Source organism: Anarrhichthys ocellatus, unplaced genomic scaffold, assembly GCF_004355925.1.
Source record: "Anarrhichthys ocellatus isolate YVR2014 unplaced genomic scaffold, GSC_Weel_1.0 scaffold79, whole genome shotgun sequence".
NCBI classification, from domain to species: Eukaryota; Metazoa; Chordata; class Actinopteri; order Perciformes; family Anarhichadidae; genus Anarrhichthys; species Anarrhichthys ocellatus.
Window position 1 is genome coordinate 287,839 of NW_022280109.1, and position 21,937 is coordinate 309,775.

Genomic DNA, 21,937 nt, shown 5'->3' on the forward strand with positions numbered 1-21,937 from the left:
TGTGTGTGTGTGTGTGTGTGTGTGTGTGTGTGTGTGTGTGTGTGTGTTCGTTCTGGGCAGAAGGGTCTTCCAAACGACATATTTGCATACAAACTACCTGTCCAAATGCGCAGAGGGGAAAAGGGGACAGGAAGGATGGGAGAGAAGGAAGAAACAGGAATACATTCGGAGTGAAAGTGTGTGTGTGAGAAAGAGAGCGTTGGGAAGCGCTCTGTTTGTCCTCCTCAGGTGCTGAGAGGCTTTTGATTTAGCAGAGGAGAATCTCATTACCTGAGTGATGCACTGCCTGTGTTTACATGCGTTATTCCAAAGAGGCTTCAACGCTCCATCATTCACCTTTCTCTCTTTTTCTCTCAGGTAAACAAAAATGAGTTCCAATAACAAAGAGTTGAGCTCTATCAGGGAGGAAGCTAAGGGATCAGATAGCTCTTGTTGTGCTTTGGTAGAATTACTTTGCCAACCAATGCAACACTTGGGAAGCTGCATGAACAAATAGTAGGACCGGAGGGAGACTATAGATGTTGTATATGTATGTGTGTGTCCTTATCCTTATGCAGTGATTGACATCCAGTTTATATGGCAGGAAACTAAAGGAATTGTAAACAGAGTTGGCTATCATGAACTTAACTATACATAACCTTTATAAACTCAGATGTTTAAATATATTTATATATATATATATATATATATAATACAAGGATTACTACGACTAGGCCTAGAATATCAAGTACAAATTCTTTAAGGTGTTTATTAGAATTGGATGCTCTCTATGTCCTCAGGAATGTGAATGATCGTACGAACCACAAAGGTGGGTCATAAAACATTGTGGGGTCAGCCGTAGTGGTGTGAGTGCGTTGGTCCTATGTTGAGTTTGTAAAGGCACACGGTACATTGTGAGTCTAACCACTTAATAATCTAAGAAGTGTATTAGTTCAGATTGTGTGATAGACATTTCAGTTTTATAATCTCTCTGCGGATGTCCGCTACAATACTAACCTGCATATTAAAAACCACATAATCACCCCTTTACTTTGCATTAACTCTATTTTTAGCAGCCCAGGGGATGACTGTCACCTCGTCTTTGTAAGCCACTCTGTCTCTCTCTTCACACTGCAGAAGACCAGAATCACCTGATGCCACTGTTGTGACAAACAATAATTCAATTTGTCACTACTTTGCATCTCTATTTTCGCTCAAAGGCACACGTCTACTTTCAATCAAGCAAATGTAAAGCACATGGAGAGGGTGAGAGACGCAGAGGGAGACAAAGAGAGAGAGGTGGAGGCAGCGAACATTACATTGATGCCAGCTTCAGATCACAGCACGGTCATTTTCATGTAAAACAACAGCTGTTTTTGACAACACGTTTGTTAAAAACCTAAACACAAGTTCATATGAAAGAGGCCTCGTCGTAGAGTTATTGTTTTTCTTTCCTTTTCTTTCCTCCCACACACTGCAGCGCTGCCACCTCTCTGCGTATACTCTGCTGCTCTAATGCTATCAACATGAGTCACAAACATTCAGCTCTTTTTTTCCAGGGAGAAGAATTATTACTGGCAAGCTTCACATCCGTCAACACATGCTAATTTCCATTTGACTGCTTCCAGTCGCCTTGTGTGTGTAGGTGTGTGTGAGGTTGGCACTGCGACCAAGCACGTCATCCCTGGTAGAACTCGGGTAGCAGAGCTGTCTTTGAACTGCACACAAGGCTGACTTTGAGTCTGGGTTTGTGCTCCAAGACAAACTTCACCCAACCGAGAATAACTACAGCTTTTAAAAAACAGGGTTCTCTAAATAAGCCAAAGGTTCTCTTTAGTACCGAGCTGAATGGATTTATGGACTGTAGATACTTCACAATGTAAAACGACAAAAGCCTCCAGGAGAAAAAAGTCATATTATGAGAATGAATAATGTTTTAGACAAAGGTGGTGAAAAGGTAAAGACACCGGTATTGGTTCATGGTCTCTTGAAGGAATAGTGCATGAAATATAGCATATATATTCGGCGATAATTTAACCCTTTGTTGTATAATATTGTTGCTTTGAAATATTCTCAACTCCAATCTTAGTTACTTTAATGTTTTATCTTCAGTTAAAGAATCTTTGTTTACACTCAGAAGTATGACAGAGATGAACAAGACAAATATTATAGAGTTCACCATAATTATTAGGAAGTCATGGGTATCATAAATCCACATTCTAAATTTTGTGGCAATCTGGTGAGTGGTTGTCAAAATATCTTGGTCTTGGTGGGACGGACCACGGATTGACTCTTGTGTGGGCAGTGTGATAGTCTGCTTCGATAACAGGGCAAACAAATGAGAGGATAAATGCAAAATTGCTTGATGATAAGCCCAAAAACAAGGTTCATTTCTTTTGTTCCTGAAAGAACGAGTAATGAAGAAAGAAGGATTTCACCTGACAACCTCAATATGACTGGTGTATTGATGCCAGAGCAAGACCTGGGACAAGTGTGAGGTGACAAGTGAGGCCTCTCTGAACTCAGATCAGGAGCCAAACCACTGGAAGAGCCCAACAGGACTCCAGGGCAACATAAGCAGGAACTTTCAACCATGGATGCCAAACTGCAGAAGGCGATGAGGAGAGCATGAATAACAAGATACATGGGAGAAAATAAAGCCCTGGGTTTACAGGGACAAAACTGGAAAATCACACACACACACACACACACACACACACACACACTCAGCACTGCAAGAAGAAACAGAGACAACAATCTCTTAGTCCCGCTGCCAGCAGCCTCGGAACAATCTGTACGACAAATGTGACTTGATGCTTTTATTTAGCTGCCTTGCAGCCGGCATCCTTCTGGCACCACTAGACCCTTAGTTAGACTAACAGTTGCACGCTGCTCCATGTACCTTCCCAAGGTCTCATTAGCAAGGCAACCAAAGCATAGCAGCGTCAAACGCTAGTGTCAATGAGCTGTCCCATGAGGTCATACTAAGAGGAAGGACTTACTCATCCGCAGTGCTTTTATGTTCCAATAAACTATTGTTTTCTAAATCAACTCTACCAACAGTTCAGACATAAATGTCAGTCAGAACTATCAGTAATCTACTGTGCCAGGTAGCATGATTAGATTTCAGAGATATGGATTGTGGAAGCTGACACTGACTTTTTGCTTTGACTTGGACATTTTATACCTGAGCAGGTTTAAAATCGACCGTCTTAACGGCTAAAATAACTGGGATTCTGTTCTTTTCCACATATTTTTGTCACTGTCATGAATGCTTGAGTGTCTGAAAAACGACCAAACAAACACATCTGATGATTTACAGTCTGGCTTTTGGAGTGTCTTCTTAAGCAGGATGAACGAGGACAGAAAGGATAAATGACAAGAAAGCCTCTCTTCACATGTGCAAACAATGTTCCACCACAGAACTAGTGGCCAAATGAACTGTCTACTCGGTATGCAAAGTGTGAACAAATGCCTTTTACATTAAGTAAGGACCCTGAAGAGCTAGATAGTGTGTGTGCATGTGCATGCCTGTGTGACTGGAGATACAGAGCACACAGCTTACATGTGTGTACACACCTGCATGAGCCATGATCTACCATGCAAATATAGGACCTTATTATGTTTTGATTAGATGTATCCTGCAGGCAGATTATCCTTTGACCTGATTGGCTAAAACAGTGCTTGCAATCTGAAGGTAGTGTTGGCAAGGTAACCTGAGTGCATAGTGGAAAGCAGGGGAAGATGAGGGTTAAAGGTGCTATCACCTGATATTGTCTCCAGTTAGAAAGCAAAATAATTTGTAAAGAAGCACTAACCCAACAAAGGCAGGGAAAGATCAGGAAGAGAAATGGTGATGACAAATCTATTTAGACGAATGATCATCCTGGAATATCTCAACACCTACTGGATGGATTGGCACAACATCTGGAACGTGATTCATTGATGCCCTCACCTTTCATAACTGTACTAGCAAGCTGACATGTTTAGTTCAGAGCAAGATGTCTCAACAATAAGTGAATTTGGGTCAGACATGTTCCCCTCAGGATGAAATCGAATAACTTTGGTGATTCCTCACCTTTTCCGATAGTGCCATCATCAGGTCCAAATGTCAGTTTGTCCAGTGCTTTGGTTTATGAAGAAACACCTGCAAAACTAATTATATTCCCATCAGCCTTCACTGATATCAACTTTGCAAATCATGCTAATTGGAATATGTTACACAATGTCCTCTTCCTCATCAAAGTGCATTAACTCTCAAAAAACGTTGCAATTGTATGACTTTTGCTCCCCGACCAGCCCCTTCTGGGCCACTCTATCGTGATTACTCCTGTATAGAATAGAATAGAAATATACTTCATTCATCCCCAAGGGGACATGTGTCTGTGGCAGCAGCAAACAAGGTTACACAATAAAATATAAATATTAAGTATGGAAAATGCACACTATATACAATATAATAAAATACAATAAAATAACAGAGCAGTACCTATTCAATTTAAGAAAATAAAGTAAATAAAAATGCACAGTATATACACTAAATAGAATCATATTCAATTAACTAAGTAGGAAAAAATAACAAAACAGTAGTGCACAAGATCACCAACAGCAGCAACAACAGTGTAGCAGTGTTATAGTCTTGTGTTTGATTTGGCCAGAGGTGATTTATTATAGAGTCTAATGGCAGAGGGCAGGAATGTTCTCCTGTATCGGTCCTTGTGACAGCGGAGCTGGGTGAGTCTGTTGGAGAAAGTGCTCCTCTGTCCCTGCAGTAGGTGGTGGAGAGGGTGGTCCGGGTTATCCAATATGGACAATAGTTTCTTCAGTGTCCTCCTCTCCACCACCTCTTCCAGATAGTCTTGTTTGCAGCCAATGATGGAGCCGGCCTTCTTAACTAGTTTGTTAGGTCTGTTGGTGTCTCCGGCTCCAATGCTGCTCCCCCAGCAGACTACGGCGAAGTACAGTGCACTGGCCACAACAGACTGGTAGAACATCTCCAACATCTTGCTGCACACGTTGAAGGAGCGAAGATTCCTCAAGAAAAAGAGTCGACTCATCCCCTTCTTGTACACAGCGTTGATGTTGGTCTTCCAGTTCAGTCTGCTGTCGATGGAGACACCCAGGTACTTGTACTCCTCCACCATGTCCACGTCTTCTCCCAGAACTCTCAGCGGTTGTGGAGCCGTCGTCATATACGTAGGGCACATGCACTGTGTGGTTTCCAGGTCAGATGACACACAATGCAGCTTGCACTTTTGTCTTGTTATTTAATATGAATATCAAAATTGATATCATGTTCTCACTACATTATTTCAGTATTCCAAACTATCTTTGGTTCTGATAAGCTGCATGGTTATATCTACTGATGCTTGGACATACAGTGAATGAGGGATTACCGTTTACTTTTATACAGTTTTTATATATTTTAAATCCTTGAACATTTATGAGTCAATAAATTCAGTGTTGTTCTTCTACTTCCACTTATCCCCCACAGGAGGGCTCTTAAAGTGGCAGGAATTACCCACAATTCCCCTATGGCATCAGAGGGTAGTAGAGAGTTTGGACTGTCAGCGTCCCTTTTGCCGCTCATTAATCACTTAGGCTACTGTGGGACAGCCCACCAGAAATCAGCAACACACACGTGCAAACGCACAGATTCGCACATTTAACAGCGGTGTGAGCGCAATACAAATGTATAATCGGTCTCTCCATGGAACAATCAATACATGCAAAATAGAGAAACCTTATTAAATGTGGAGTGCTGTTTCCTCACTGATACAAATGCACACATCGCACGCACACACACACACACACACACACACACACAGATAGTGATGCTGTTTATTACCATAGAGAGGAGATAGAAATAGAGGGAAGACGAATAGAGCTCAGTTCCCTGGGGCTAATCAACAGAGAGAGGGGAACAAAGGGAGTCCTTTCAATAGTGGAGGCTGGTATCATGTCATACGGCCTCATCTCAGGATGTCTTCTGGGACTCACAAACTATGCATGCATGCATGTTAATGTCTATGTCAGTGAAGATGATGTATTATATTTTTCTATTGGAAATAATATCCTAATTTCCTGAAATGTCCTTAGACCTATAATATTCAAATCAATGTTGAAGGTCCCATGTGTAGCATTGTATAACAATCCAAGAATAAACTGGTGCAGTCTGTGGCCCAATCCCACTGCCCCCTTGAACCCAGGCCCTGGACCCTCACTTGGTGAGTGCTTAGGTGTGGGGACGAAATGGTATAATAGAGGTAATAGGATTGGGCAACATTTTTTTTTAGACATTTCATTACATTAACAACGGCAAAACATGTTACGTACAATTTACTTCACCACAACGACATTGAAGGGACTGACTTATTTGAACGAGGCTCTGACCTCACTGAGTGGACAGAAGGTAATTGTCAAATAATCTATTTACTCATTTTCATCAAAACAGCATCATTAAGTTAGTTGTGGTTGCTCCTTCCATGTCTGTTTACCCGTTGTTATTTTTTACCACTTCCGAGCTTTCTATTGTAACCAGGTAATAAATTTCACAATACTATCAGCTGAGGGTAATTCCCTCAGCCCAACGTGTGCATAAGGGGCTCAAATGTCTCAGAGAGTCCTCTTGCATTTGACACAGGGAAATATTTCAGCCTCGTTAGATTATTATGGTGGTCAGTGTATTTTTCTATATCACTAAAGTCGACATTTCAAATACTTGACATTTAAATTAGGATTTTAACTTAGTAGTACTCCATATAGTAGTGATGTTATGTATAAGCTTGTCATTTTCTGGACCAGCTTGGTCAAACAAAACGACCCCTGATGATGTCTTCAGGGTTATCTGACTACAATATCTTAATAGACAGTGTGCATTCCAAACTGTCATGAATCAGTGTCAAGTTTACTCTGAGTATGGAAATAAATATTTGACAAAACAATCTTGATTTTAAATGCTCTTTTGACTGCGCTTTGAAACATCTCCTTGTCTTCATCAGTTGATGGAGTTTGCTGGAGTTGCCATGAAAAGCTAGTAAGTGGACCTAAGACTAAGATTATTCGATAAAAGACCTCATCAATTTGCATTATGGAAAGTGTAGGATGCAATTTTGGAGCTTGACCCATACTGATTCTTTTTCAGATCTGTAACTTGCAAGTCATCCAATTGTATGGAAGAACACTAAATAACTGGAGTGCATGTTTAAGTGGTGGCATTTACCTGTAGAACAAATGTCTGTTCACATCTTCTATCAAACATTCATGTACATTAAGACAGCACTGGTTCAAGGTCTAGGTCGACTACTGTGGTCGTCATAAGCTGTCTGGTAGCACTTTCCTTTGAAATGTTGGGCCCTGCCCTTCATCATTTTTTCTTTTCATTACTTTGAGCTGAGAACGTTGTCTTGTTCATCCTTGTTTTTCTTTTCATCCCTGTCAAATATTTGTCTATTCTGTAAAGCGACAGACTATCTGTCTGAGTGAACACATTACTATTGTTATAGCCAATGTGTTTACTGTTCAGTTATGAAAGATTCCGACGTCAAAACAGTAGTACTGCATCATGCACACACCCCACACTTTGAGAACTACTGGCATCAGCAGTAACATTCACAATGATTGAACAGACAAAGATAAGAGCAACAACTACAACAACTAACAATGATTGGCTGTGACAATGTTTCATGATGCTTCTCTTCTTGTAATTGTTGGGACTATGGTTGTTTTTTCCCAAGTCCAAACATTCAGTGCTGCCATAAGTAGTGAGTAGAATCTGCAACATAACAAGTACAATCTCTCTTTCAGGTTAATACTGCAATGTTCTCCTCTGAAGTAGAAACACACATTAGTAGTTTACAGGTGATTTGCATGTTGTTTCAGTGCTTTGGTTATTTTGGGGTTCAATGAGTTACAAGTGATACTAGTAATACTTTTCATACTTAAACATCACAATGAACCTGTAGCTGTTTGTGGCCCTTTTAGTTGGGCCCCCAGACAGACTTTAAAGTCTGACTGGGTGTTTTTCACTGGTGTTTCTGACCGTATAGCTGGGACTTGGTACATGGCAGGTGTATTGCTCAGGACCCAGGAAAATGCTCTGTCGAGTGTGTTTGTATGAGCGGTTCTTGAGAAAGATGCAACAACACCGCAGGCCTCGCACTGCACTAGTTATTATAATGCTACCAATCTAGAACCTGGAGGAAAGGCACTATTTACTATTGCACTTGTCTTCTGATCTAGATTCCATATCCACTTGTTTTGCTGTTTTCCTTGAATTCCATGCCCTTACTCTACAACCACCTTTACACACGTACAGATATCTCTGCTCTTCAAGGACACGTCTGGAGAGTGCCTGAGGGAAAGCTGTTCCATGCTCTAAGCCATCAATTGACCAACCAAGACTTGCCAAAGTGTCTATCGCCGTCTTTGCTACAGGGACAGAGGGGAGTGCACCAGAGTTATTTTCAATAACAGAACTTTTACTATAAAGCTAGATGAACAATTCATTCTCTTGTCAAAACACCTTGCAGCCTGGCAAGAGATGGAGGTCGGCCAGGACACACATACACATATTATAATGATGATGAAATGATGTAGTGATCACTATAAGGTAATCAACAAAAAACTAAGTTAAATGAACCCATCATCAAAGCTGATGTGAAAACAGAAGTCATCTGCGCTGTGGACCCAAATTTGGAACCTCAAAGACTCCGAAAACAAAATGATGAAACAAGAGAGAAGGCAGGGATTCATTTTCCCACCAATCAATCTGTGTGCCACTCATAAATGTCAGCCTAAGGGAAATTGCATGGTACCATTCGTCTGTGTTTATGAAGCTGGGATGAACTCGGTCTTATTGACCTTTCAGAGTACATACCCACCACAATTTAATTGAAGATAAGTCAAACCTCCTATGGCTGACAGAGCCAGAGTGCTAGGATTCCTGCAGACTAATTCCCTCAGTTAAAACCTTTTTAAAAAAAGAGAAGACGTCGACGGGGAAGTTCATCCCAAGAAAAGCCGCAGTCCATTTAGAGAATGATATTTTTTATTACTGAAATGGCCAGTCTTAATGCCAAAGTACTGGAATCCCACAAGTCATTATGGTATTGTAGTGCTTTATCCTCAAAAGTGGCTTTGGGCAGTTTGATCGAACTGAAATCAAAATAAACTTTTACTAAACAAACCAATATTATTTGGTGTGTTGTTTATTCTTCTTGTTTGGTAGCCTAATTGTAATTACCAAATTAAAAAATAATATTAATTGTAATGTTTTTTTGCAGTTAGTGTTCTTGTTAGTGTCGCCATCTTGACTTTTGCAACCAGTAAATGGAAGTGACCATATTTGGCTGGCGGAGGAGCGACGTAGAGATGCCGTATATGACTCTGGTAGGATAGCAACCCGTTAAAAGCTTTATGGTCTATTTAACTTTAAACGGATCATAATTTACTTACTACTCATGCTGTATTGAAGAAAACTTGAAACTACAGATTACGACCACAAACTCATGTTTACAATGTTTACTGAGGTAATGAGGTGAGAAGTAGGGTCATTTTCTCACACGCTGCCATCCACCGTTGTTCAGACCGAGTTAGCCTCCCTTCGGACTACGGGAACAAAATCGTTAGCTTAGTTAACGCGAGTTTAGCAGCCAGTGGTTTAGCAATCGGAGGCAGAATAGGCATGGGTCTTCCCACAAGCCATACTGGGTAGGTCCGCCCTCACATGTGCAGAATGGATCGAGCAGGTGGGAAGGATCGGGTCTTGGCATTGCCTACTCTTACTAGCTCGTACTAGCTCCAAAAGTCACCAGATGACGTCATGCGCTCGTTTGTATATGGATTTATTACACATTCATTAACTTCAACTTTGTGGTTTTGTCGGCTGCACAACCACAAAGAAAAGCAAGAGAGAGACTGTCTGCGAATAAAGCCAGGGGAGAGGAAGAGACCCCATACCGTTGGTTGAAGAGCCATGGACTGTGATTTGACTACTCTGAGCAGCATTGGATATGAATTTGCCTACAACATAATATATTTTAATATATTTCTTGCTTCCAAATTTGTCACTAGTCACTTTTTAAAAATAAAATCGCTAAGACGGTCTGAAAACAAAATCACTTCATCGAGCAAGAAAGACTACAAGTTGGCAACACTGCACTCAGAGGCTCCAGGCTGTTTTCACAAATAGGCTTCAGAAAAAAAACAATACAATAACTGGTATCTTCGTAGCTTATATTCCTTGACATAAAAAGTGAGGAGAACTCCAACTTTAGTTCAACTTTGAAGCTTCAGAGTTTAAAACGTGACAGTTACAAACTCCCTGACACTCCTGTACCCTCTTATACACGACGCCCCCAAATTTGGGGCCTTTGTGCTCAACTGCGTAGCAAAAAAATGTACATATCGATAGCGAATATTGTGCATGTATACATATATTATATACCAGATTAAACAGCAACAGCTGGGCAACACTTTTTACACACTCCAAACACAATTATACCAACTAATATAAGCAACTAAACATCGAACAAAAAGTTCGGAAATTAGTGTTTGGTAGATTATTTCTCTGTTGTAACTATGCTTCTTGGCAATAAATTTTATACCGTTGGAATGCCCGTTTATTTACCTTTGAAACGGTGCCCCATTTGTAAGGAACATGCATTTCTGGGATGAGCAACACAGCTGAGTATGTGGGTTGCGCCCATGAAAAATTTGCCAAATCTTATCTGCCTTCTCTGGGTTGAGGTCAGGACTGCTGGCAGGCCATTCCATCATCTCTACTCCCAAATTCTGGAGGTAGTCTCTGATAAACCGCTCTGTGGGGGCGAGCGTCTTCATCTTAGAGGATGGAGTTCGGTCCCAGACTGTGGAGAAATGGGATTGCCACTGGTTGCAGAATCTTGCGTGCTGCTCGTGCCAGAGTGACCAACACAACCACGTTGGCTGACTTGCGACAAATCCTGCTTGAGGAGTGGAATGCCATCCCACAGCAGTGTGTGAGCAGGCTGGTGACCAGCATGAGGAGGAGGAGCCAGGCTGTTGTGGCTGTGTATGTGAGGATTTATGTCTAATTCTGCTGTATTTCCCTCCGTAGTGTCCTCCTACGAGTCCCGCCCTCTGCCCTGCCTCTCTCCGAAGGCACAGCTGTGCCTCATCTCCTGTGATCATCTCCAGCTGACATAAATACTCCTGTCACTCTCATTCCAGTTGTCAGTCCGTCCGTTTACCAACCTGGTATTCCAACCCGTGAGTTTTCCGTTTGTTCACTCTGTGAGATTCCACCACTAACAATCCGTTTTTGTTTTCAACTTACCTGCCGTCCAGTGTCGAGCCTCGGGTTTTCACCTGCACGAAGAAGTCTTCCAGTTTGTTCCTCGGAGATCAACTGTGAAGTCTTGGCAATCCTGTGTCGAGCCCCGGGTATCACACAGTCGATCCAGCCTGCCTGCCTGCCAGCCGCGGACGCGGACTAGCCACTTTCCGGCTTGGATCCGAGCGGAGCGCGAGGACGCGCCTCCGTGTTGACGTGTGACTGTTTTTCTGTCGGCTTCGTCTGCCGCTCCGAAGGATTAGCCACTTTCCGGCTTGGACCCGTGCGGAGCGCGTGGAGATGCCTCCTATTGACTTTAACCATTTCCTGTTTTTCCCCTGACTGAGAGAAATAAATGATCTTGGTTTGAAATAAAACTCTGCTGTCCTGAGTCTGCATTTGGGTCCATGAACACACCACATCATACCAGAACGGACTGACCATAACTATGGACCCAGCAGCCGCAGCAGGATCTCCACCTGCAGATCTCCTGCAGGTGATCACAAACCAAGGCATTCTTCTGGGACAGCAATACCATCTGCTGCATGATATGCAGGGATCGCAGTAAGCCATCGGGTCTCAGGTGGCTGAGATCGGCAGCATGGTGCAGGGACTCGCACAGTCCCGCCCCTCCCCCCTAGATTCGATTGCGGGGGACGCGCAACTGGTCCGTGAGTCATTTGTTCCGTCTCCTGAACCTTTCCACGGAGACATGAGGGTATGTAGAGGTTTTCTGCTCCAGACGACGTTTGTGTTCAACCAACAGCCCCGCACGTATGCATCGGACAGTTCTAGAATTGCCTATCTGACCGGGTTGCTACATGGCCGTGCTCTCAACTGGGCCCAGGCCTGGTTTCTTTTGGACAATACCTGGAGGCGTTTAAGAGAGCTTTCGACCACCCTACATACTCTCAGGTCGCTGTTCAGAACCTCCTCCGCCTCCGTCAGGGCTCTGCTAGCGCCGCTGAAGATTCCATTGACTTTCGTATCCTGGCCGCAGAGGGAGGAGAGGGCGCTAAAGGGGTTTTTTCTCAGCAGCTTGTCAGAGGGATTAAAGGACAAGCTTGCTGTTCTGGAGGAGGTTAAGACACTGGAAGACCTGATCGCTCTCACCATCCGACTGGATACTTGGATGCAGGAACGTCGGAGAGAGCGTAACTACAGGCTCCCGGTTCCTGTTCGTCAGCCAGTAACCACTTCCGGTCACCGGTCCCCAGTTCCACCTCGCCGCCGCAGCCCAGGCCACCAGCACTCGCCCGCTCCGGCACCTTCTCCCGAGGATCGGGATGAACCCATGCAGTTGGGACGGTTCCATCTGTCTCAGGGAGAGAGGGAGCGACGAATCCGTTCAGGAGCCTGCCTCTACTGCGGCGAGCTGGGTCACCGTATGCCTGTCTGCCCGGTGTGACCAAAAGAGAGGGCTCGCCAGTAAGAGTGGGAATACTGGCGAGCGACTCCACCCGACTTCCCCGTCCCAAGTCCCGTCTCACACTACCAGCTAAGTTATGCCTGCCATCCGGTGCTCTACCAGTCTGGGCCCTTATTGACTCCGGAGCAGAACAGAGTTTTTTGGACTCCTCCTTGGCCTTCGCTCATGGGATTCCCTTGGAGGAGTTGGAATGCCCTCTTCAGGCGAACGCTCTGGATGGCAGTCGCTTGACCAATATCACGCACCGGACTTGCCCTATTACCCTGCTTGTGTCAGGAAACCACCAACACGAGATCTGTTTTTACATCTTCTCTACGCCCCTGACACCTCTGGTTCTGGGCCATCCTTGGCTCCTGGACCACAACCCACAGATAGACTGGGCAGGAAACAGAATCATCGGATGGAGCCCTACATGTCTTTCGAGGTGCCTCAAGTCCGCCATTCCCCGGCAGACCTCTTCTCTCCACACGCCTACTACCAGAACTGATCTCACCTCGGTCCCCTTGGAGTACGCAGATCTCAGCGAGGCATTCAACAAGGAACGAGCCCTTTCCCTGCCACCCCACCGACCCTACGATTGTGCCATAGAACTATTCCCCGGTGCCACCCTGCCCTCCAGCCGACTATACAACCTTTCCCGACCGGAACGCGAGTCGATGGAGACCTATATCACAGACTCCCTCGCTGCTGTAATTATCCGCCCGTTATCGTCCCCGGTGGGAGCGGGGTTTTTCTTCGTGGCCAAGAAGGACAAGAGTCTCCGTCCTTGCATCGACTACCGAGGGTTAAACCAGATCACCACCCGGAACAAGTACCCGCTACCGCTAATCAACTGCTTTTGAATCCCTACCCGGTGCCACAATTTTCACCAAGCTAGACCTCCGCAATGCTTACCACTTGGTTCGGATACGAGAGGGGGACGAGTGGAAGACCGCTTTCAACACTCTCCTGGGACATTTCTAGTACCTGGTCATGCCATTCGGACTTACAAATGCACCAGCCGTTTTCCAGGCTTTGGTGAACAACGTGCTCAGGGATTTTCTCAACTGGTTTGTGTTTGTCTAAATCGACGACATTCTAATTTACTCCTCAAACCTACAGGAACATTGCCACCATGTCCTCAGGTCCTTCAGCGCTTACTGGAGAACCAACTCTTCATCAAAGCCGAGAAATGTGAATTCCATGTCACCTCCATACAGTTTCTTGGTTTCATCATTGAGGAGGGTCAGATTCGCAAGGACCCGGAAAAGGTTAAAGCGGTCACCGAGTGGCCGGTCCCCTCTAACCAGAAGAAGCTCCAGCAGTTCCTAGGATTTGCAAACTTCTACCGCCGGTTCATTCGGAACTACAGTCAGACGGCGTCACCCCTAACCAGACTCACTTCCTGTAAAGTGGCTTTTTCCTGGTCCCCCGAGGCCAACCGGGCGTTTAATGCCCTCAAGGAGCGATTCACATCAGCCCCCATCCTAGTACAGCCGGATGAAAGCACATTATTAACCAAATAATTTTTAATGAAACTCCAGCAAATTTGATGCAAAATAGGACTTCTGACTGTTTCACAGTCAGATTATTTTCTCTCTTATGTCATTTTGTTTTCCAGAGCCACTGCCAATACAACAGCAATGTGTTACTAACAAAAAGGCTCTGATTGCAAGTGATGTCCCCACCAGGCACTGCCACTGAAATTCCCCCGGCGTCTCTCAATATCCATCACAAGGACTGCTCTTGTTTACATGGTGTAGCTGCTCTCACTTGACCTGGCCCTCAGGAAAAATCACCTTAATATTCATACACTGACCATATCATATATGTTCTTTTATTTCCAATATTATCACTTAAATACCCCCTTATAGGAGCTTAATTCAGTGTCTCTGGAATATTAGTAATGACTTCAGTGAATGCATCAGATGTTGTGCTATTTTTGTCCCTGCTGGTATCACTGTTCAATCCCAGTGGAACTTATTTCTTCTGATATCGGTATCTGTCTGAAATCTACTTTGGCATCACAAACAGCTATTGGCATAAGTACATAGCATAGCATAGGCAGACACTGGCGGTTAAGGCATAAAAGTAGGCTACAACCATTTGCATATGACCCAAGTCGCGTTTCAAACCACAAATAACCAAGGCATTGCAAAATTAATGAACGTATAACGCTCCATCAATATTTTAGTCATGGCTTCCGTGTGACTGAATCAAGCAGCGAACTGTCTGTTTAGTGCGCGCTCCTTGTCTCTGCGCTCACAGGCTAATGGCGTCCTTGGACTTCTGAATGTCACCATACACTTTGCATGAGTGCTTTTTATTGTGCTGTTCAAAGTGGCTCACTTCCCCGGGACACCATTGAACATCAGTAAAACAGATTAAATAGTGTTACAATATTAACACAAATAATGGGAAGTTAAAACAAAGGTAATCTCAGCACCATGCTGTCCCTGCACAGCACAGTGTAAACAGACAATAACAAAAACGCTCGTGAGCCTGGGCCACCATGTGATGTAATGAGAGTCTGGGGCGACAGAGTGAAGCGTGTCTGATTGTGGATCCGCTGACATGAAAAACGTTTTAAAAGTCCTGATCAAAGCCAGACAACATGCACCGTCCAACTGGAGCACCTAGATGCTTAAACCCCCACCATGGAGAGCAGTGTGCGTCTGCCTGCCGCAGCCTGCTGCGAGAAAAATAACTTGTTTTTGGTGATGTGCGCTGTGGATGTAGTGATGGATGGTCGAAGGTGACAAAGAGGGAATGTTGGTGATGGTGCATGAACCAGCGGATCGTGACGGGACGGGACAATTGGGGGATACTCACGCTGCTGTTCTCTCCTGTCCAGTGGACCATCGCCTGGTTGTGGGTAGCATCCCCTTTGAGTACGAACGAGCTGCTGAGCAGGGTCATTTGTTTTTCCCGGGACAGCGCTCTCCTGAAGCGGGGTGAGCTCTCGGCGCCGACGGCTTCCTCGTCACCGTCCGTCGGTAAGCCCGGCGAGGTTCCTCCGTCTCCTCCCCCCATGTCAAACGTACGGTCCTCTCCGCCGCGCCGGTTTAAAACCCCGCTGTCACAGCGCACGGGTCCCGGCACGGCCATCCAGGCCGAGGTGATCAACAGAAAGACGCAGAGGTGCGCAGCGGCGGAGACCGGTTCTTCAGTGTGCAGTAATGCCATGTTTTGCGCCGTAGTAGCGCTGAATATCGCGGAGACTGAAGGAGAGACTGCTGATGCTTGTGGAAGATAGGTGTATACTGTAAGCCGAGGGAGAGAAAGGGAGTGAGGAGGTATGGAAGGAGGGAGGGGAACTAGAGCGGAGGCAGACAGTGGGAACAACGTGGACGCGTCTCAGTGCCAAGCGGGATCAACAGAACGGCGCAGTGGTGCCATCTGCTGTCCTACAACTGCAGCACTTTGCGACTATCCACCTTCGTGAAGGGTCCCATAAAAGTAATTCACATTTTAAACATGACATAATTATGACTTAGCCTATTTTAAATCACTTTAAATCACACGTTCAAGTGCCTGCAACTGATTATTGTTCAATCACATTATACTACACAGTTGTTCCGGTGAACTGTATTGCTCTCTAACGTGTTCATCAGCATACTCATTGTGGCAATCCTTGTATGCAAGAAGCAACTATATCTCAACCTTTACAACATCAATATTGAATCAGTTTCAGTGATCTAACAGTTGGTGTAAATGTAAAGCAAATGTATTTTATGTATCTATCTATCTTTGAGTCCCTTGCTTAAATATTTGTCCTCCATCCATCATGTTAGAGTAATAACTCCTGGCATTTCTGCTAACTTGGAAGGCCGTATTTCCTAGCATGACAGATTCTGTGACCTGTAACAGTGCAACGATTCTGCCTTCAGGTAACGTAAAGTGCACCATGCATGCTGAAGAATCTGTTATTTATTTAAATGATATTTGCTGAATGAAAGCAGCTGCAGCACATCCCTGAAAGACGAGGGTTAACAAATGTCACAGAGAAAAAGAAATGTGTTGAAAACCGTACTCCCTTTCAGCAGTAGCCCATTCCATCTGTGTTAAATCAACCCAAACTGGGAACATTTAACCCAGTAATCTTTCATTTGTGTGGCTGTTGGGTGCCAGTTTGAATCCCAAACGGCATTAGGCTATAGGAAATACGATCGAAAGTTAAATCCAGGAGAGCCCATGAGTGAAGTGTAATTTGTTGAAGCTTTTAGTTCACATGTATTACTATAACTACATTTAAGCAGAGGAAACAATGACCTGAGACTAAGACATCACTACTGGATTCTAAGGATAGTTTGTAAATTCTATTGGCCACCAATCAATCAGCTTAGAGTTGGCCCGGTTTCCTCCCTGGGTTTGTTTTTCGGTCAGCTTTCTAATATATTCCATCTTTTTTTTCATTTGATCTTTGCTCCCAATTTTAAAGATAAAAACTATCAGATGACTTAAAGCAGTTGGGAACATTCCTCAAAAAGGCACTGCCGAAGAGTATTGGCATGATATCGGTCCACTCATCCTCTACACTGCCTCCCTGCCTGTGTGTTGTTGGCCCGTTGACCAAGAGGTCATAGTGTAGCTCCCACTAAGTAATAGCTCTCCTCTGAGTCCGTCCTCCTATCCAATTATAGCTAGAGGCTTGATTAATCCATGAGTCTGTGGGTCAGGATTGGTAGGGGTCCAATGTCTTTTCAGCTCAAACAACAGAGATTTCATTTTTCTTCACGTTGACATCAGATTCAGAATGAGAAATGGTTTATTGCCAAGTATGTTTGCACACACAAGGGTTTTTACTTGGCGGTTGGTGCATTATAATGAACACAGTACAATAGTATGAAGACATTAAACAGCAGCCACAAAATCCCAATGATCATTTCTCTTTTCTAACATAAGTATTATATAAGTACAGTAAGGAAACATAAGAAGGCAAAATTCCCATGCCAAGTTCTTGTCAACCTTTACAGAAGAGCAATAGAAAGCATCCTCACTGGAAACATTACAAACATGAGATGTACACAACACAGAACAGGAGGGCTCTGCAGCCGGTGATTAAAACCGCCCAGAACATCACTGGTACCCATCTACTGAGCATCAGTGATATTGATGACAAGAGGAGCCTGCAAAGATCCCACAGGATACTAAAAGACTAAACCCACCCATCCACAACCTGTTCACCCTGCTGCTGTCTGGAAAGAGATACTGAAGTATCAGCTGCTGAACCACCAGACTTCAGATCAGCTTCTTTCCTCAGGCTATGAGACTCCACCCTCCATATATAATACCGTTTGTTTTTTGTGTGTTTTTATGTGTAGCAAAATGGGACTACAATCTGCATTTGTTGTGCAACTTTGTTGTACAATGAGATTAAATAACCTTGTAACCTTGTTGACAGGATTAACCTGCATCACCAATAAATACCAAGGATTGCTTGTAAGACTGCAGGGCCTTTGACTATGGTGACATTTTGTAACAATACTGTACGTCTTACAAGCAGAGTAGTTGCCATTTCTTCCATTTATATTCAATCCTATTTCTTAGTTTATATTTAGCAATTTCATGTCTGGTTGTGTGTGTTCATTAATAGCTTTTGAGTGCAATCCCTGCAGGTCAGCGCACAAAGGAGAGGTGCTGCTGCATGGTGGTGTGGCTGACTGAAACAGCATACAGTCTTTCATACACAGCTTGCATCATATGTTATCCTGCTTCTTTATTCATCACAGCATTACAGATGCTGTGATTTGGGAAAGGTGAGATAATGACTGGAATGATTAAAAAAATAATTTATTTAAAAACAGCAGCAGCAGCACGCACTGCATGATGGTTGTACTATTCATGCAATTAATAAATCTTTCTATAATTTGATTAATATTGACTGAAATAAAAAGGGCTTGAAGGTACCTCCTGTTTCTGCACCATCTTAAGGTCGTTTCCCATATCACTTACTGTTTAACAACCTGGTCCCAGGCTAGCACCACTACTCTGAAACCGGTTACAGCTGCTAACACCAACAGCATCACTGCAGATGCATAGCTCCCACCCTCCGGTTCCCCCTTCAGGTAAACACTGTGAGCTCTGTCACCACATATCATTTTGTGTTGTGATAAGTTAGCGTTGTGTTTAAGGCACACTTGCACTGGCCCCAAGTGGACAACAAAATCAATCACTGCAGTGCAAATAGAAAACTGAAAGCTAGTCATGTAATCCATTGTAACCGACAGGAAGTGAACCTGACCACAGCTGTGGTACTCATGAAGGAGCAAAGTATCACTTCTTAAAGCATAAAACCTAAAGAGGATGAGTGTTTGATACCCAAAACATCAACAAACAACATAAACAGTTACATCCATGTTAAATGAACCAGTGACACCGCGTTGCACCCGGGGTGATGCCGGGTGAATTGAATAAATGAAGGCTATCATTGTACGGCAGCCTGGGACTGAAAAGGGTTTCAGAGCAACAACCAGTTCTATAGGTCACGTGGTGACAACTGACCAAATGGCATCTGTTGATGAGGACTATCAGATCTGAAAAGGTCGGTAAGCAGACCTTCAGCTTGCCCAAACAAAAACATACCATCATGTTCATTTTGATGATGTTTAATTATTAGTTATGCTGCAAACAGATGCTGCAGAAAAATCGTTCAGGATACAGTAGAAAGAAGTTTTAAACATAATCTCTAGTAGACAGGGTTAGGCATTATTATTGCAGTACAACCTCTTCTTAAAGACAGAATTCTGCTCTGGATCAGTGTTGAAAAGGTGATCTCTGTTCATTATTTACGTGTCAGTGTCCTGTCGGTGCTGCGGGTTGGGAATAAATGGAGAGAGCGATGTTGTTGGCTCAACTGGTCTCAGATCAGTGCACTCAGGTGTCCCGAGTAGCAGGACAGGAGCAGAGTCAGTTTGAATATTTGATGGATGGGGGCAGAAGGTGCATCAGCGTTACAGAAAAGTGAGAGGAAGAGGACAGAACACAAGAACACACTCTCACGCTATGTTGCACCCTTCTCTAAGTCTTTGAGTTTATATTTCTATTTCTCTCTATTTCCCAGCAGGCAAAGTCAAAGAACCACAGCTGGGTAAGTAATGTGAGACGCAAGGAAGGGGCATGGCATCAAGGATGATGCTTTCAATTATTTTTATTTATTTAGTCATTTTTAGCAAAATAATTCAACAGACAGCACTTTACATCATGCATTTGCCTGGAAAATGTTGAATCATTCAATATTAATGTCTCAAAAAGAAAACTGTACCTACAGTATATGCCTACAGAATTTACAGATCCGAACACAGCCTGATTGTCTAGTTGATCTGGCAAACTTCAAATTAACTTGTGATCTTGAGAACAGGTCTATTTTCTGCCCTAAATCTAGAGCTTTCATGCATAAGTCAGGGAGGCCGGGTGATGGCAGAGTGTGCACCCTCCATGACCTCTGCTACCAGCATATTGACTATAATTGCACCTTCTAAACTGGAGCTTGCATTTAAATATTTCATACCACAGTGGAAATGTGTGTGTGTGTGCGTGCGTGCGTGTGTGTGTGTGTGTGTTTTGTCTAATATGTCCCCATGTTCTGTGTGGAGCTCCATAACTCTGATTTACTGTACATGGTAAGAATCTGAAAAAGGTACATAATGTGTGCAGTGGATATGACTTTACTTCAGGTAATGCCATATATGGAAGGTTGTTATGTGATGGTTCATTATTTAGTGTATTACAGTCTACAGTGTGAAATAATAGTAATGAGAGTGAAACAATTAGAGTCGCTCCGGCATTCTCTAATTGGGGTAATTTGTAGGAAATGATATTGAACAATTGAACAACTGCAGATCATCGGGGGACGTAAGAGCAGTTTGGTAGATCGTACAGAACCTTTGGTACAAAAGAACTCAATGATTGAAAGAAATCAGTTAATCAGCTGATCAATCAATAAATCAATAAACATCAAGGGGACCAATTCTATCGCAACTATCACCAATAAAGAGGCCAGAGACAGCTGTTGATAGTTAAAGTATTTTGCAGTCTGTAAAACTAATGCACATTAATCTTCATAATATCCAATTATCTGGAAAATTTCACGCTCAGCAGCATGCTAACAAGCTGGACTTCCACGGTCCAAGGATTGCCTCCATAAGCTGTCTCTACGCTCAGATGATGCAAGACGTGGTTCTTTCATCCATGCTTCTGATCTGCAATCACACAAACAAGACGATACTACCTGCACTGCTCAATGAGGGCCAGCAAGTATTTAGTTTGGTAAGCGGTTATGCTGTGGAGTTGCACTCTTCATTTTGGAGTTTTTGTGCTTTCTCACCTCACAGGTTTCCATGGATCCTGGTTATATCGTGGGCAACTGTGGCTAAGTGGATAGCGGGGCCGTCCTTCAATCAGAGGGTCTCGATTACAAATGACTGTAATCGAGACCCTGGTCCTTCCTCCTGCCATGGCCCTGCTGACACCCACTGCTAGCTACTATTACTGCTTTCATTATCATTAGACTATATCCACTGCTTCTGTTATTAGTACTATCATTATACTTACTACTCTCATTTGAATCATTTACATTATAATCATTGAATGTGTCATAACTGTTATGCCGTTCATTCTGTACACATGACATCTATCACACTTCTGTCCATCCTGATGGAGGATCCCTCCTCTGAGGAGTCTTCCTCTTTTCTCCCCAATAAAGTTCTTCCTGTTCTGATGTGAGGGTCCTGGGACAGAGGATGTCGTATGTGTACAGCTTGTAAAGCCCTCTGAGGCAAATTTGTGATTTGGGGCTATACAAAATAAATTGAATCGAATCAATTGTGTCCCTGGCTTTGCAGCTTTCCCTCAGAAGGGAAAACATCTATCCTGCTGCAGAGCCCTGCCAGAGAAACTGACACTAGAGGGGTACATAGAGCATCATAGTTTGAAGTGTAGGGCCACTGACCAAGCTGCAGTATTTGACGAGTTGGGAGTGAGAATGTTTTGCTAAAAGGGGTCGTACAAACTCCATTTTCAGCTTCTTTTAGCCCATTGTTTTGGTAGGCAAGTTTTCCTGCAAACACATTTTTCATATGACCATTAACATAAGTCAGTGTTGTGTATGCTTGATGGGGGATCCTCCTCCCCATATGTAGTTGATACAGCTAACGTGTTGGCTATCCACTGGGTCTGTGCGGTTTGATTCTGCTGCTTCTAGAAATAAGGGTACGGAGAGCAGCAGAGTGAACCAA

At 43.7% G+C, this 21,937-nt stretch overlaps 1 protein-coding gene across 4 annotated transcripts in view; it reads right to left on the bottom strand.

Moving 5' to 3' along the window:
- The window catches only part of sorcs2 (sortilin-related VPS10 domain containing receptor 2), a 294,082-nt gene extending 278,074 nt beyond the window's left edge, over positions 1-16,008 (bottom strand). For all 4 annotated transcript variants that reach the window (XM_031874312.1, XM_031874311.1, XM_031874310.1 and 1 more), the window contains exon 1: positions 15,534-16,008. In XM_031874312.1, the coding sequence (XP_031730172.1) occupies positions 15,534-15,887 (354 nt within the window). In that variant the 5' untranslated portion in view covers positions 15,888-16,008. The remainder of the gene's footprint in view (positions 1-15,533) is intronic.
- Between the last annotated feature and the right edge of the window lie 5,929 nt (positions 16,009-21,937).